Consider the following 17,077-nt stretch of genomic DNA (forward strand, 5'->3'; position numbering starts at 1 on the left):
TCTGCGGAATTCCAACTTTTGTCATTCGTTAGCAATAAATTATGGTTAACTAAATAAATAAAAATATTGAAGGTGAATCAATATAATGATATTATTTTTAATATAAATAATGTAATTTCATTGAAGGAATTCAAAAGAATCTTTCAGCTCTATCTAGCTCTGCCCCACAACTTATAAAGGGGTTAAAAAGGGTGTGTTAAGAAGTTTGTGGGAATATTATTAATTACACACTACGTTAAATTTTGTGAATAAAAAAAATTATTACAAAAAGAAAGGGTGATATTTATTTATTTTTGTGATTTGTTTAATCTGATTAACAACCAAAACAATGTTATATTGGATAATATAATAATAAAATAAAAACGTAGGAAAAGGAAAAGCATAGGAGGAGGTGCGAACAATGATGGCTAGGAGAGAATAATCATGATGGCACGGCGCACAGCTTAAAAGGGTTACTATTAACTTATTTTATCAACATGTGGATCCAGATTCACAATTTAATACTCCCTCCGTCCCTATTTACTTGTCCATATTTCCTTTTTTAGTTGTCCCTATTTAGTTGTCCATTTTGACAAATCAAGAAAGGACAACAATTTTTTTCCTATTATACCCTTTTTTACACTTTTTGAAAATTGTAAACGTGTATGTTGTTTCCCTCCAATTTATTTCACTTGAATTCAAATAAGTGATTGTAATTTTGAAGTGAAAAGTTGTCATAAGGGTAAAATTGTAACTTCACTGTGCTAATCATTGTTGCCTTAATCTGTGTGACATTTCTAAAGTGGACAACTAAAAAGGGACGGAGGGAGTATTAATGAGTTCAATTGTTTCAGTTTTTTAGATTGAAAGTTTGTGTGATAGAACTTTTTTATTTTATTTTTAAAAGAAAAATAAGATCTACGTATATTTTATCTTTTCACACTCCACTTTACGAAATCATATGGGGGTATGTTATCGCTGAAATATAAGTTTTAAAATTTAGTAATTTTGAAAAAATAATAAATTATGTCTATCCAAACACAATATATCGAGAAGTAGGCAAAAACCAAATTTTCTTTATCTTCAAAACCCATTATGTACGCTAAGAAAAAATGGCGTGAATTCTTTGAGATTTAAGAGCTTGTTTAGTATGAGGGATAAATCATAATTTATTTTCGAAATTAATTACAGGATGAGTTTATCTCAAATAGCTTATCTCGAGATTAGTTATCCTCGAATTGTATTATTACTTTTATTCTAATTTAAAGGTGAAATAACGATTAAGTTTTGAGAATTGAAAAGGCAGGAATCAACTTGTTTTGCATTAATGGGACTTTGAGAGACGTCTTTTCTTTCCCTTATCAAGCAAGTCACACCTAATCGCTTTTGATGTCATCTTGATAGCTGGGACTGAATGTCTCATCATAGTCTATATTGTTGGTGGGTAGCCTTTGGCTACCAAAATGAATCATGCTTAATTTTAAAAGAGCAAGTAACATATCATATCATAAATTGTGAGATTCAATTAATCTGATATGTCAAGATTCATAACATCATTACAGAAATCGTCTCCTTAAAAAGCAAATGAAGTTAGATAGCTTATCATTTGTTATGGTTCAATCCCTTTATAGTAGATATTGGTGCACAACCCCCTTTCTTTGATGTTATAACAAATCAACAGAAAAATATAGAAGCAGACTGAACAAATAACACATACCAGAGCACCAAATAACATTATTAGATTAGGCTTACACTCTCCCCTAAGAAGGCTGCCTCTGATAGTGGTAAGAACATAAGCATATGGATGAATATAATAGCACAAGACACTAGAGAAACAAAGAGTAGTGCCAGTTGAGAACCTTCATGTTACAAGCAATATCAAGGAAGCTTCAATTTTGCAGGGGAAAAAACAGGCCAAAGGACACCAATATGAGTAGACGTACTAAATTTTCGCAGACACAAACATCAAAAGATACGCTAATCAGTCTTGTTCCGTTATCACTAAGAATATCACAATGTAATTTGTAGCAACCAAATATTTATCTTCGCACACATAGTCGCACATACAAAAATAACCTGGTGAAATAAAAAACAAGCAAGGTAAATGCAGTGGCAGCCCAAGAATTAGTGGCGTAAGGCCAAAAATAAATTGGAGGCCTAAATTTTAATTTATTTTTTTTTATATTTGAGATTTAAGTTATTTCTTTCTTTTTAATAAAAAAAGTTTTATTTTTTTATAGTCTTAAACTAAAGATATATATATATATATATATATATATATATATAAATATATATACCACAATATTTTTTAATCTTGTGGTCTTAAACATATCATGTGGAAGTTAAATTTAAAAATTAATTCATAGAAAAGAAACATTTTCAAAACAAACTAAAAAAAAGACAAATAAATTAAAAAATATAATATATATTTTTTTGTTAAAAAAAATTATAATAATTTTATTATTACTAAAAAAGTAGGCCCTTCGATTTTGGGGCCTAAGACATGCCTCATTTTCAGGGTATCATGCCCAATATTGCAGGGTTGACAAGAAAACACAAAAAGCAGCCAGAACCTGAATGCATGTTCTCATTTTCATCCCCCACACATAACTATAGTTCTCTATATTGAATGATAAAAAAAAAAATGTTTGCAAATATCTAATCTACATCCCATAATGCACAAAAAAATCAATTTGAAGCCCCATTAAAGGCTAAAGAGATGAACTATGCACAGAAAGAGGTGAAAATTCTCAAACATAGTAGAGCATTTCCAGGACATCTGAACAAGATAACATGACAAAACTCCCTAGCCACTTAATAAATGCAGAACATCAACAAAAGTCAAATACACCTGGGTAAGAACCTTCATAGGAGAAACCAATAGTCAAATCAATGACGGGTATTAATTAAAAAAAGAAGATGAAGAAGCAACACGTCCAAACCGATGCCCCTGTGCATTGCTCAAATTTCCAGAACACATCACTTTTTCCAAATAATAACAAGAGAATGTATAAACAAATGTACCTGCAAAACCCAAAATTAACTCCAAACACGATCGAGCAGTGCTAAATTCCTTACCTTCCCCCAAACAGATCTATAATTATCAAGTAGAGCAGAAATAATCACATGACCAAACCTAACACTTGTAACTTCTAAGTTCCAACACATGAAATCATGATCGAGGAAATGGTTAACCAACATCCCACAATGTAGAGGAAAAATACATCACAGACAACCTTGGCTTCAACGAAAATGACTGGCTTCCACTTCTTTCATTCTATCTTGATGATGAAAGCTTATTTCAGAACAAGCTAATTTTGGACTGGAAGCAATTCAAGGGTAAATTTGCTCAGCAATTTCAACAATGTAGGGCGTCTAGCTAATTCATCACAGGTTCATTTTTTACTGTGTTAATTCTGTCTCTATAGTTTCACAATCAGCAATGGTGTCTCCCAGTCATTGTCCGGTATCATCTGCCCTTGATTCTGCCTATGAAACTGGCAATTCAAAGGCGAAGCATGTGCTTGATAAATTGTCAAAGACGTATAAAAATGTGGATTCCTTAGCATTGATTACTGGAGTCTCGAAGTAATACTGAGACTGAAACTCTTGAAAGCAGGGACTCACCTCATACTAGGACTGCAAAGTCAGTAGATGGAGCAATTTGGTATCAGGACTTTTTTTTCAATGCTGAAAATAAGGCTTTCGATGAAATGTCACACACAACAGTGAGCTCTGAAATTCATGATCTTAACACTATTGTCCACGAGGGAGAAAAACTTTGCAACTACAGTGTGACGATAGCTTCTGTGAAGATGTCAGCTTGAATACCAAGGTACCTACGATGTTAGATGATACGAAAGAATCTAATAGTGAGGAGGACAATCCACGAGATAATGTAGCTTTGTTTGATAAATGTCCTAAACGGGATACATTGGGTTTTTCCGATTGCTTTTTCTAGCCAAGGTACTGTAATATTGAACATGAGTATGCAAATTGCTGCAATCGAATATCCATTTAATGGTGTCTTATGGAATCAGACTATTCCTTGTTTACATAATTCTCTTGAAGAAATGTGTGGGGGTAAACAAACTAGAGTGTTGCCTTAGCTTGACTTTAGCTTACACAAATGCAATTGGGTCGATACTGGGCATGAGTGCAATCTTCTTAGTTTCTTGTCGTCTAACTCAAGAGGGTGTGGTAGTGAGGATAAAATGGAGGAAGTACTCCAGGTAAATTGTTGTAAGTTCCTCCAAGCAATGACTATATACTTGAGCTGTTAGGCTCTTGTTTGCTATGTTTGGTCTAGTCCTTAAACCAAGGTGACTTCGTCGTATATTCTCTTTGATCTTGGTCCTTATCTTGATTATGTCCCCATTTATGCAATAGACTCTAATTTTGGAAACGGGAAATCTATGGAGGAGGGTGCTATGACAGTACTATTTGAACGTCCAGGTGTGAAGTTTCCTATTGGGAAAATCATATAGGTTTGCTGAGGTTTATAATAAAGTTCAGCTTGTCTGTCTGTCAATCTGCATTTGGCATATCCTATGACTATGTGACCATTTCCTAGTTCCAAAAGCCCAGGCCTAGTGCAAATATAGCAGGTTAAGCTACGTATAATAGACCCTTCCCCGAACCAGCACATAGATGACGCCCTTTTTTTCGAGTTTTTATCCTAAATTTATCCTCCTAATTAGTCATGTATAAAATACACAATCATGACTTGAAAGGGAGATTAAAAAATAACTACCAACAGGTTCATTTTTATTGCCAAGCACTGTGCTTTTCCTATGGCCTTAACACACTTGCAAAAAGAAAAAAAATCAAGACTCCAGTGAAGTAGCTTTAAACTCCCCTGCAGAGACTTCATACCATACCCTCAAAGTTCCTTAATATAAATCTATGGCAAATTTAATGATCAGAATTTCCCTCCAACACAAGTGCATCCATATCTTAATCTCTTTTCTCCAATTTTCTAATCCGCGGAGCCAGTCCACATATATAATCTTGAGTTCTGCGTCTTTTACCAGAAAGATGCAGTACAAAACCAGTTCACTAGCACCGAAATCTGCCTTAAAAAGATACACCAAGACTAGTATGAGTACAAAATCATGCATACTTCGTAGGCATCATAGGCCAATCTAAGGTTGGGCAACGGACCGGGTTGTTCCGGTACTATGATCTTCAGGGCGGAATGGGACACCGTGAACCGGTACTCAGAACGAAACGGTATCACGATTTGATACCGGTACCGATTTATCCCGGTTAATTTCGGTTCCGTTCAGGTCCGAGCCGGACTTTCGATTAATTATTTTTTATTAATTAATTTTTATTTTATATTGGGAGGGCCTGCCACGCAGCACAGCAGCACCAATAGGAGGTCAAAGCTGCTAAGTGCAGGCGTGCAGTAGACAACAATTGGATTGATGTTTTTAATTTGTGTCATTATTTTATACTTTTATTTTTATTTAATATTTTAAACTTACAAACTTAAGTTATTTAAATTACAAGTTATAAGTATAACTTATAACATATTAATAAGTAATAACTTATAAACTTCAATAGATTCATTCAAATCTTGAAAACTTAAGCTCAAAAACTTTATTAAACTTACAAACTTAATAAGTAAAAATTTAAAAAAATATCTTTAAAATAAACTTAAGTAAAACTACATTATAAATTTCAAAACTATTAAACTTAGAAAAATAAAAAAATATTCATATCTTCGTATTTCAAAATAACTAAAGAAAATTATTATTTTTTGAAATATGTGTCGTCCTGTCCCGTTCCATTCCGGTCCAGTCCGTTCTGGTACCATCCTAGTATATAGTGGGACGGGACGGAACCGAGTATTCATCCCGATAATTACGGTCCGATTCATCCCAGTACCGGTCAACCTGTTCCGATCTGGTTCCGGTCCATTCTGTTCTGGTGGTCCCGGCCCGGTCCAGAGCCCAGTCTTAGGCCGACCAAGCTAGAGTTAATAACTATACCATACAAAGGATGGTATAAACTTTGTGCTCAGAAAATGACCCTGCAGTTCAATATAAGACGGCCAATAAGAAGCAATGCAAAGCAAAATGATGATAAAATGCAACGCTACTCAATATAATGCAATGGCTAATGACCCTACCGGTATACACTTTTCCCTAGAAAATGTTGTGAGGTGGGACCCATGAGTGACTCGTGAAGTTCATATACCCAGGACTCGAACCAGAACAAATACAGAAGAAATGAAAGCAATTAACTAGGAAAGATGATATCACATAACACCTGGAACCAAATGAAGAAAGCAACCCCGGACACAAACTATATATAAAGCAGCTACATGGAAAATGATGACATACACACAAAAGAACGTGAATCTAAAAGAGATGTCACATAACATAGATAGTTATTTTGTAAGTAGAAGACGTAAGCAAGCTGTGTGCAAACAAAAACCTAACACAATTTTCACGTAAACAAAATCACGGAAGAAAGGAGGATAACAACCCGTATCCCTCGAGGAACTGTATGTCATTAAACATGTTCAAAGGGAGCATCTCAGACCTAGCTAGAATTCAAAGAGAAGGCAGAATGGAGACTACAAACCTTAAAACTTGATAGTACGTAAAAGCCACAGCCAGAGCCCTGAATGTGTAGAGAATTCTTGCATTCTTAATTGCTAAATATGGAAAGTAATAACAGGATACGTCAAGGGAAAGAGGAGAGAGAGATTAGCTCGACATTTCATTGCCAAGTATCTATGTTTTAATTCTTGATTGCTAAATATGAAAAGTAGAAGAATGGATACCTTATATGAAAGGAAGAGAGAATCAACTCTACTTATCATTACCAACTATTTGTGTTCTAATAAACTGACAAAAGCAGATGCAGAATTGCTCTGAAATTGCACCCCCTATATTCCTCAAATTCTCCAAGACCCATATTCAGCAATAATATCTACTGTAATAAGACTGAAAATAACCCCAATTAGTCAAGTGGCAAAAACGCCACCAACATTTACCAAGACTAGACAAGCCAAAGAATAAGCAAGCAAAAACATATGCTTACAGATTAATAGAGGTAAAAAGAGTCCTAAGATTCTACCATCTGCAATGCGGAAGAACACCACCAAATGACAGAAGAAAGATGACCAAAGAATTACATATAAGAGACCACACAACCTCATTTTTCTAAAAGCCAGAAAGATTTACAATGGGAGCACAAAAAACAACCACTTCAGAACTGGAGATGAACATCCCTAACATCATTACAGAAATTGTCTCTTTAAAAAGCAAATGAAGTTGGATAGTTTTTCATTTGTTATGGTTTAATCCTTCTATAGCAGATATTGGTGCACAGACCCTTTTCTTTGGTGTGTCATAACAAACAAAAAAAATGTAGAACGGGCTGAACAAATAACACATACCAGAGAACCAAATAACATTATTAGATTAGGCTTACACCATCCCCTAAAGAAGGCGGCCTCTGGTAGTGGTAAGAACATAATCATGAGGATGAATATAACAGCCCGAGACACTAGAGAAACAGAGAGCAGTGCCAGTTGAGAACCTCTATGTTACAAGTAGTCTGAAGGAAGCTAACTTTGTAAGCGCCTATGAGTTAGAAGTGGTGAAAAAAATTGGGCCGAGTAAAAGGTTGGAGCATTTTATTTGGATCCAGCCCAATTAACAACTGGTTAAAATGGATTGTGTGTTAGAAAGAAGAGTTCTATGCAAATTATGTGTAGCTTTGGCTCAGTATGTTATTCTCTCATCTCCCTTTTATAGTCTATTATCCCATCATCTTCTAGTTAATTTTCTTCCTTTGTTATTGTAAGATTTCCTCATTAGTATTGTTCACCGTTACTTTGTTGCTCCGCTTCTTAATTGTAATTTGGATTCACCAAGTATAATATACATTAGTATTGTGTTTTGAAATTCGGGTTGTTACAGGAACCCAACCTCTGGTGTTTTGAAATTCGGGTTGTTATAGGAACCCAACCTCTGGTGTTTTGAAATTCGGGTTGTTACAGGAACCCAACCTCTGGTCGATGTGATACACTTATGGAGGACAATGTTGATCAAGACCGTGGTGATGTACCTTATGTTAATAAACTGTCAAATACTCGATTATCACCATGTTGATAGGGTAGACAGAATGCAACATTTATATGTTGCCACTTTGGCATCAGCTGTTGCCAATCCTCCCGATACAGTCAATCAAATGAGCTGGATGATAAGGAACTTCCTATCCAGATTCCAGAAATAGGGATTGTGGTATGCTGTCAAACTAGCATTGATTATGTGACGCCAATGCAGAGAAATAGGCAACAGAGGATGGGATAAACTATGTGCTCAGAAAATGTCCCTGCAGTACAATATAAGACAGTCAATCAGAAGCAATGCAAACCACAACAATGATAAAATGCAGCATTATGCTATGCGATATAATGCAATGTCTAATGACCCTACCGGTATACACTCTTCCACATAAAACGTTGTGAGGTGGGACCCATGAGGGACTTGTGAGGTCCAGATGCCCAAGGCTCGAACCAGGACTTTCGTCAACATAATCTGTCTAGTTCAATATATTCACTTTCAAGTCAGTTCATTAAGCCACATTTCACCACTTTAAGCATATATTGCTTTCAATACAATGCCCATCTTGACAAATCAACCCCTCATATATGATAAAATGCCTAAAATTGAGTAAAGCTCAATTCAAGTCATAAAATGCATATCAACAAACAAATCTAATACAATGTGCACACACAACTAACCGTGCAAAAGCATAACCCTGGCAAAGCCAATTCGGCATTGCTCTCAAAATCCAATAGTTCAATTACTAATATTTTAGGTCCGCACTTTTTGCACATGAAATTAGTCTCTCAAAATAAGAACAAAATAAGTAAACATATATCTTGTTGAGAATGACGGACACCGTCCCAAAAGATAGCAGTAAAAACTCACCAACTTTAAGTGCACAGGAGAAGCAATATCCCTTGAACACTTCGCCACCTCCTTTTTTAAGGCTTAGAATTGGTAGATTTGAGGCCTACAAGCCATGCAGGAAAAGCTGCACATGTATCCACTTTTGTTATTATTGACTGAGATGAAAATAAAATAATACTCCACAACTGATCTTAGGGCAAACATAGAAGACCTTGGCTACTTGAAAATAAAGAAAATAATGACTATCTCCTCACAATTGATACTTGTCCTCCTCCTTTTTCCGAGCTTGGGACCGGCTGTGACTTGACAGGCGGAGTTAGAAGTGTTTCACACAAAAACAAGGCACCAAGTATGCCAAAACTATGACTACTGAGCAACAAAACAAAAACTAAACAAAATGCATCTCTACCAAAAATCTAAGGACAAACATAAAAGACCATAGAATTACCTAAAAACTCATATCAAAGGAAATAATTTTCTACTAACAAAATCAAGGACATACACACTCGGACAACTAGTAATGAAAGCAATAAAGAAACATGCAAAAATGATTTTCTGTATGGAATGGAAAATTCCAAGAACTTGTACCCAGTGCAAATACTAGCATCTATCTCATCAAAGTCCAATTCTAACAACATAACAACCAAGACAATACCGCCACACACCACACGGCCCAAGATCAAAACCTAAAAAATAATAGACAAACACAGAACAAAGGAAAGCAACATCAATATTTATCAACTAGGAAAAATGGTATCACATTACTCCTGGAACCAAATGAAGAAAGTAGCTCCGGACATCAACTCTATATATAAAGCAACTACTTGGAAAACTGATGACAAACACAAAAAAGAACATGAACCTAAAAAAGATGTCAAAGTACATAGATTGCTAATTTGTAAATAGAAGACCTAAGCAAGATGTGTGCAAACCAAAACCTAATACCTTTTTCACGTAGACAAAAATCATGGAATAAAAGAGGATAAGAACCCGTATCCCGTAAGAAACTGTATGTCATCATACGCGTTCAAAATGGAGCATCTCAGACCTAGCCAAAATTCAAAGAATATGCAGGATGGACACTATAAACCTTAAAACTTGACAGTATGTAAAAGCCACATCCCTGAAAGTGATGAACTATGCGCAAAAAGACAGAAAATTCTAAAACATAATAGCATTTCCACAAAAACTGAACAAGATAACATGACAAAACTCCCTAGCCACTTAAACACCATAAATGCAGAGCATCAGCAAAAGCCAAATACCAGAACTGCCTTTATTTCTTATGAACATGAAGGCATAGGGAAATTGAACGATCCTACCCAAAATGTTAATTCACTAAAAATATATCATATCACAAATGCATTACCATAATACCAAAACCAATAGGAACGAATTACAAATAGAAGGATAAAAATAACCAAACCACAACAGCTACCAATCACTCTTGCTTAGAACTATATTCGTTGATGCAACTGAATTCACAACTGGTAAAAGGCTGAATCCACAACCCACAGACCCACTCTCCCTCCGAGATTAACACCATAGTGTCCTCGTTATAGACTAGATCAAATAGATTACAAACTAAATGACTACTTGCCAGTTCACAGTAACAAGAACAGCTAGGAACGTTCAAGAACGAAATAACAAGAAAAGTTAGATTACAAACCACAAGAGGAGGACTACTGTTTTATTTTGAGCAACGGTTAGTTCGCACCAAGGAAAATGTAGTACATCATTAACAGGACACCAGTGCACTGCTCAAATTTCAAGAACACATCACTTTGTCCAAATCATAAAAAGAGATCATATAAACAGAATGTACCTACGCATCCCAAAAAGAATTCCAAACACAATCAGATCTATAATTATCAAGCTGATCAGTTACAATCACATGAATAAACCGAGTTTGTTGCCAAAAACATCCTTCGATTATACCCTAAACTTAACAGGAAAATGTAGTACATCATTAAAAGGACACTGCACAAATTTCCAGACCACATCACTTTCCCCAAATCATACAAAGAGAACGCATAAACAGAATGTACCTACGCACCCCAAACAAAATTCCAAACATAATCAGATCTATAATTATCAAGCTGACCAGTAACAATCACATGAATAAACCGAGTTTGTTGCCAAAAACATTCTTCGATTATACCCTAAACTTAACAGGAAAATGTAGTATATCATTAAAAGGACACTGCTCAAATTTCCAGACCACATCACTTTCCCCAAATCATAAAAAGAGAACGCATAAACAAAATGTACCTACGCACCCCAAATAGAATTCCAAACACAATCAGATCTATAATTATCAAGCTGACCAGTAACAATCACATGAATAAACTGAGTTTGTTGCCAAAAACATCATTCGATTATACCCTAAACTTAACAGGAAAATGTAGTACATCATTAACAGGATACCAGTGCACCGCTCAAATTTTCAGAACACATCACTTTCCCCAAATCATAAAAAGAGAACGTATAAACAAAATGTACCTACGCACCCCAAAAAGAATTCTAAACACAATCAGATCTATAATTATCAAGCTGATCAGTAACAATCACATGAATAAACCAAGTTTGTTGCCAAAAACATCCTTCGATTATACTTTAAACTTAACAAGAAAATGTAGGACATCATTAACAGGACACCAGTGCACTGCTCAAATTTCCAGAACACATCACTTTCCCCAAATCATAAAAAGAGAACATATAAACAAAAAGTACCTACGCACACCATAAAGAATTCCAAACACAATCAGATCTATAATTATCAAGCTGATCAGTAACAATCACATGAATAAACCGAGTTTGTTGCCAAAAACGTCCTTCAATTATACTCTAAACTTAACAGGAAAATGTAGGACATCATTAACAGGACACCAGTGCACTGCTCAAATTTCCAGAACACATCATTTTCCCCAATCACAAAAAGAGAACGTACGAACAAAATGTACCTACGCATCAAAAAAGAATTCCAAACGCAATCAAGAAGTTCTAAATTTCATAACTTCACCAATCAGATCTATAATTATCAAGCTGGCCAGAAACAATCACATGAATAAACCGAGTTTGTTGCCAAAAACATCCTTCAATTATACCCTAAATTTAACAAGAAAATGTAGTACATCATTAATAGGACACCAATGCACTGCTCAAATTTCTAGAACACATCACTTTCCCCAAATCATAAAAAGAAAACGTATAAACAAAATGTACATACGCACCCCAAAAAGAATTCCAAACACAATCAGATCAATAATTATCAAGCTGATCAGTGAAAATCACATGAATAAACCAAGTTTGTTGTCAAAAACATCCTTCAATTATACCCTAAACTTATCAGGAAAATGTAGTAACATCATTAACAGGACACCAGTGTACTGCTCAAATTTCCAGAACACATCACTTTCCCCAAATCATAAAAAGAGAACGTATGAACAAAATGTACTTACGCACCCCAAAAAGAACTCCAAACGCAAACAAGAAGTTTTAAATTTCATACCTTACACCAATCAGATCTATAATTATCAAGCTGGCCAGAAACAATCACATGACTAAACCGAGTTTGTTGCCAAAAATATCATTCAAGTATACCATAAACTTAAAGTACATCCTTATGTTATTATAATGAATAGAAAACATCCCTCAATTATTCCAAAATGGCAAGATTCATCCTCATGTTAGTTTTTATCAAGAAATAACTACTTAGCCTACAATCACCTATGATGTTCGCTCTCATCCCTCTCTTTTAGCTGATTGATAGGTAATTCTAATTAAAATGGATGGGCTAGGAAGGAGTTCTTTATCATCAACTTCATCGTAGCAGCAAGAGTGCTTCCATAATAGATGAAAACAAAAAATATTTTAAGTAAATTATTTCTCAGCTCTATATGATTATTAATCGGATAAATGCAGAACTATTATTTGAAAGATGTACAGTTTCTCCTTCATTTCCAAGGAAAATGAGGTAATTTGAAGTATGAACTTTAGTCTATTTTTCTTAGTAGATTCAATAAGAGTATCAATTTATGTTTTAGAGTGAAAACATAACTCGAAAATTGGAATGTCTCCACAATTTTGCTCCACCAAATTGGCAGCGGAAGGGCATCTTTGTCCAGATTTTTTAGAGTTACATAAATAGAAAATAGGTCATTTTCTGGAGCAGTTTTTGGAATTTACAAGTCTCGGTGAAGTATCTCTAGCTTGGGAAGGATTACGAGATTTTTACCATAGAGTTAGAATCTTCTTCTTTATTTCATTTTTAACTATGTTTAGTACTTCCTCCGTTTAAAAAAGAATGACCTCCTTTCCTTTTTAGTCTGTTTCAAAAAGAATGATCTCTTTTTTTTTTTGGTAACATTTTAATTTCAACTTTCCACGTGGCATGTTTAAGGCCACAAGATTAAAGGGCAATTTTGTACATTTGACATAACTTTAATTTAGGACCACAAGATTCAAAAGTCTTCTTTATTTTCTTAAACTCCGTGTCAAGTCAAACTAGACCATTCTTTATGAAACGGAGAGAGTATTACATTTCATCTTGTATTTTTTTTTCTAGTATGAGTAGCTAAACCTATTAGATGGGGTTGTAGACTCTTATGGCTTTTATGTGATTGAATACTAGTTTATCTTGCTTATTATTATTTGGATTGTGATTATCTACTTGTTTACATTCTTATTTGTGAATTTAGTGGTTGTAAACACTAGATTTAGCCCTATATATTCATTTTTTGCACGGAAGGGTGAAAATTGGATTGGATTTTTAACAAGTAGCAAAGAATCAAGTATATTAAGGAATTAATTATGCTTGATTAACGAAGTGGAACTAGGAATAGGGAGATTCCTATTTGGGTCTATCAATTGGGTCTAATATTTTCCTTTTAGTTTGGAAGAACTTTTTTTTTTTGATAAAAGTAACAGTTAGTCTATATTTATCCACAGGTATACTACCTCAAAAGTGTAGTTCCCCTCCAAAAGTGTTGTAGTTACATAGGATCCTATACCTACCAAGTTACAGCCAGTCTATAGTTATGCTGATTACTTCTGAGCTATCGAAGACTACTTGTTTACACCAAAAATAATACAGAGCTAAACATTTAAGCTTAAATATTTGTATGTTGCTCTGCTTTACTTCATGACATCTCTGGTTCCTCTCTAGCCATACTGTCCACCATATACATGATGGGACCATCTTCCATCTCTCCTCCTTTCTTCCTGCATTTCCATATATATTCCAGCACTTCAAAACCTCTTTGATCCTTCCTGGTTTCACCCATTTAATCTCTCTTTTATTGGTGGATATTTGCCACAGCTGGGTTGTCCACTTGCAGTGTAAGAAGAGATGGTTGACTGTCTCTCATTGCTCTTCACACAAAAAGCACCTGGAACACAGGTGAACACCTCTTTTGCTCAGGTTCTCATGTGTCAAAACTGTCTCCTTAGCTAACAGCCAAGTAAAACAATTTACTTTATAGGGTATCTTGGTTTTCCATATCATCTTCCAAGGCCATTCTACTTCCTCAAAGCCAACTGCGTTAAGATCTTCATATGCTGAATTTACTGTGAAACACCCTTTGTTCCCCACATTCCACACCAGTGAGTCCTCTTCCTTAGACAGGTTACTAAATTGTGCTAAGGTAACCAAAAACTCAGTTATTCTGCACATCTCCCAATCATTTAAATTCCTCCTGAAGTGTAAATTCCACCCCTGATCATTCCATAATTCGGCTACAGTTGCTTGTTGCATTTGACATAGGTCGTAGAGGTCAGGAAACCTTTGGCTTAATGGGACCTGACCACACTATTTGTCCATCCAGAACGCCACATTTCTGTCATTTCCCACCTTACAATATGATCTTTCTAGCACCAAATCTCATAGATCACTGATAAATCTCCATACACTAGACCCATAGGGAGAGGTCACCTTTGTTGTCATCCACTTATCGCTCATTCCATATTTTGCAGCAATCACTTCCTTCCATAATGAATTCACAGCAGATGCAAACTTCCATAACCACTTCATCATAAGGCTTTGGTTCTGAAACTTCATGTTTCTGATGCTCACACCCCCTATCTTCTTGCTTATGTTCATTTCTTCATATTTGACAAGATGATACTTCATTTTATCTTCATTTCCTTGCCAAAAGAAAGTTCTTCTGAGTACCTTTATTCTGTCGATTACACCAGCTGGTGCTGGGAAAATAGACATCATGTAAGTTGGTAAGGCATCCAGCACACTGTTGATCATAGTAAGTCTTCCCCCTCGGGATAAGTATTGACTTTTCCAGTTTGCTAATTTTCTCTCGCACTTCTCTATCACTCCACTCCAAATGCTTATTGACTTACTTTTTGCACCTAATGGCATGCCCAAGTAGATGGTGGGTAGCTCCCCTATTCCCTCCCCCCCCCCCCCGCGTATTGGCTAGCTCCTCAATTTGCACCACTTCATTGATTGGATAGATGTAGTTTTTCCCCCGGTTTATATGAAGGCCTAACACAACTTCAAAAATAATGAAAATGGTCCTCAAAATCAGAAAATGATTCCTCACTGCTTCACAAAAAACTAAGGTATCTTCTACATATTGTAGGTGAGTGATTTCTAGGTTGTTACTTGCCCTGTTTTGCACTTGGAACTCTCTGATCCAGTCTTTGGCTTTTGTTGTGTTAATCAGGCTACGCATCCCCTCCATTGCTAGAATGAACAAGAAAGGTGAAAGCGGATCTCCCTGCCTCAACCCTCTCTGAGAAGAGAAAAAACCAGTGGGGCTTCTATTGATCAGAATTGAAAATTTGACTGTACCTATACAATATTTGATCCACCTGATCCATTTAGATCCAAAACCCATCTTCTGTAACATGTTCACTAGATAATTCCAATTCACATGATCATATGCTTTCTGAATGTCCAACTTACATATTATGCCTGGTTGTTTGCTCTTCACTCTTGAATCCACCAGTTCATTTGCTATCACCATTGCATCCAAAATCTGCCTTCCCTTAATAAAGGCCATCTGTTGTATGTCGACAATTCTGTGAATTACCTTTTTCAATCTTTCTGCCAATAGTTTTGAGATGATCTTGTACACTCCCCCCACCAGACTGATGGGTCTGAAGTCATTCAATTCAATTTCCCCCACCTTTTTTGGAATAAGTGCAACAAAAGTGGCATTAAAGCTCTTCTCAAAACATTCTCTAGCATGGAAATTCTGGACAGCTGCTACCAACTCATGTCTGATTATGTCCCAACACTGACTGAAGAAAGCCATTGTATAGCCATCTGGTCCAGGGGCTTTATCTCCTGCACATGCTTTGATGCTTTCTAGTATTTCCTCAGCTTCAAAAGGAGCCTCCAAAAACTTGCCATCAATTTCATTAATTCTGGGGCAATTTCTCATGTCTTACTGTAGCCTCCACTTTTCTGATTCTGTATACAACCTCTCATAGTATTCAACAATTTTTTTCTTAATTTCTTCAGGTTCTGCAATCTCCACTTTATTTACTTTCAATTTATCGATGTTGATTCTTCTGTGTTGGTTTGTTGTTCTATGGAAAAAACTTGTGTTTCTATCTCCTTACTTAAGCCACAAAGCTCTGGACCTCTGTCTCTATGTTATCTCTTCATGCTTGGCTATGTCCACTAACTCCATAGTCAAAGCCAACCTAGAAGTTATTTCCCTTTCTTCAAGAGATCTCTGTTCTTGTATCTCTTCTAGATCCGCTAATTGCTTCAACACATTGGCCTTTTGCATTTTCAGATTTCCTTGGATGGGTTTTCTCCATTCTTTCAACTTCCCCTTTAGTGCCTTCAACTTTGCCATTAGGACATAATCAGGCCTGCCAGTGTAATTAAAAGACTCCCACCAATCCCTAACCTTAGCATTGAACCCTTCTGTGTGAAGCCACCAGTTTTCAAACTTGAAGTATGAGTTTTATTACCCCCACTCTCCAAGTATGAGTTTTATTACCCCCACTCTCCACACTGTAAAAATAGAGGTGAATGATCTGACATTACTCTACTGAGAACGGATTGTTTAATGCAACTAAAATTAGTGTCCCATTCTTCTGATAACAAGAATTTGTCCAATCTAGCAATTGTTGTGTGTCTGTCCCCTTTTTTCCAAGTGTATTTTCCCCCATATAGATCTATATCT

At 35.6% G+C, this 17,077-nt stretch overlaps 2 protein-coding genes across 2 annotated transcripts in view; one reads left to right on the forward strand and one right to left on the reverse strand.

Annotated features, from left to right (window-relative positions):
* LOC125838141 (signal recognition particle 14 kDa protein) overlaps positions 1 to 17,077 on the forward strand; it is a 325,612-nt gene that overhangs the window by 278,588 nt on the left and 29,947 nt on the right. The gene's annotated exons all lie outside the window — the stretch shown is intronic.
* LOC125838027 (uncharacterized) lies at positions 14,060 to 16,321 on the reverse strand. Its single transcript, XM_049517079.1, has 5 exons — positions 15,538 to 16,321; positions 14,851 to 15,119; positions 14,702 to 14,755; positions 14,309 to 14,634; positions 14,060 to 14,141 (listed from the first exon to the last, which is right to left on the reverse strand). Exons 1-5 carry the CDS (start codon positions 16,319 to 16,321, stop codon positions 14,060 to 14,062), a joined length of 1,515 nt encoding a protein of 504 aa, XP_049373036.1.

This window comes from Solanum verrucosum, unplaced genomic scaffold, assembly GCF_900185275.1.
Source record: "Solanum verrucosum unplaced genomic scaffold, falcon-dt-bn FXZP01000079.1, whole genome shotgun sequence".
Lineage (NCBI taxonomy): Eukaryota > Viridiplantae > Streptophyta > Magnoliopsida > Solanales > Solanaceae > Solanum > Solanum verrucosum.

Bases quoted from the DNA above. Each gene is read 5' to 3' on its own strand.
- LOC125838027 (XM_049517079.1), bottom strand. From the start codon at position 16,321: ATGAGAAATTGCCCCAGAATTAATGAAATTGATGGCAAGTTTTTGGAG. The intron at 15,120-15,537 runs GTAACAACCTAG...CTATTTTCCCAG, and splicing joins CCAAGTGCAAAACAGGGCAA to CACCAGCTGGTGTAATCGAC. The intron at 14,635-14,701 runs GTTTCCTGACCT...TGGAATGATCAG, and splicing joins CAGGTCCCATTAAGCCAAAG to GGGTGGAATTTACACTTCAG.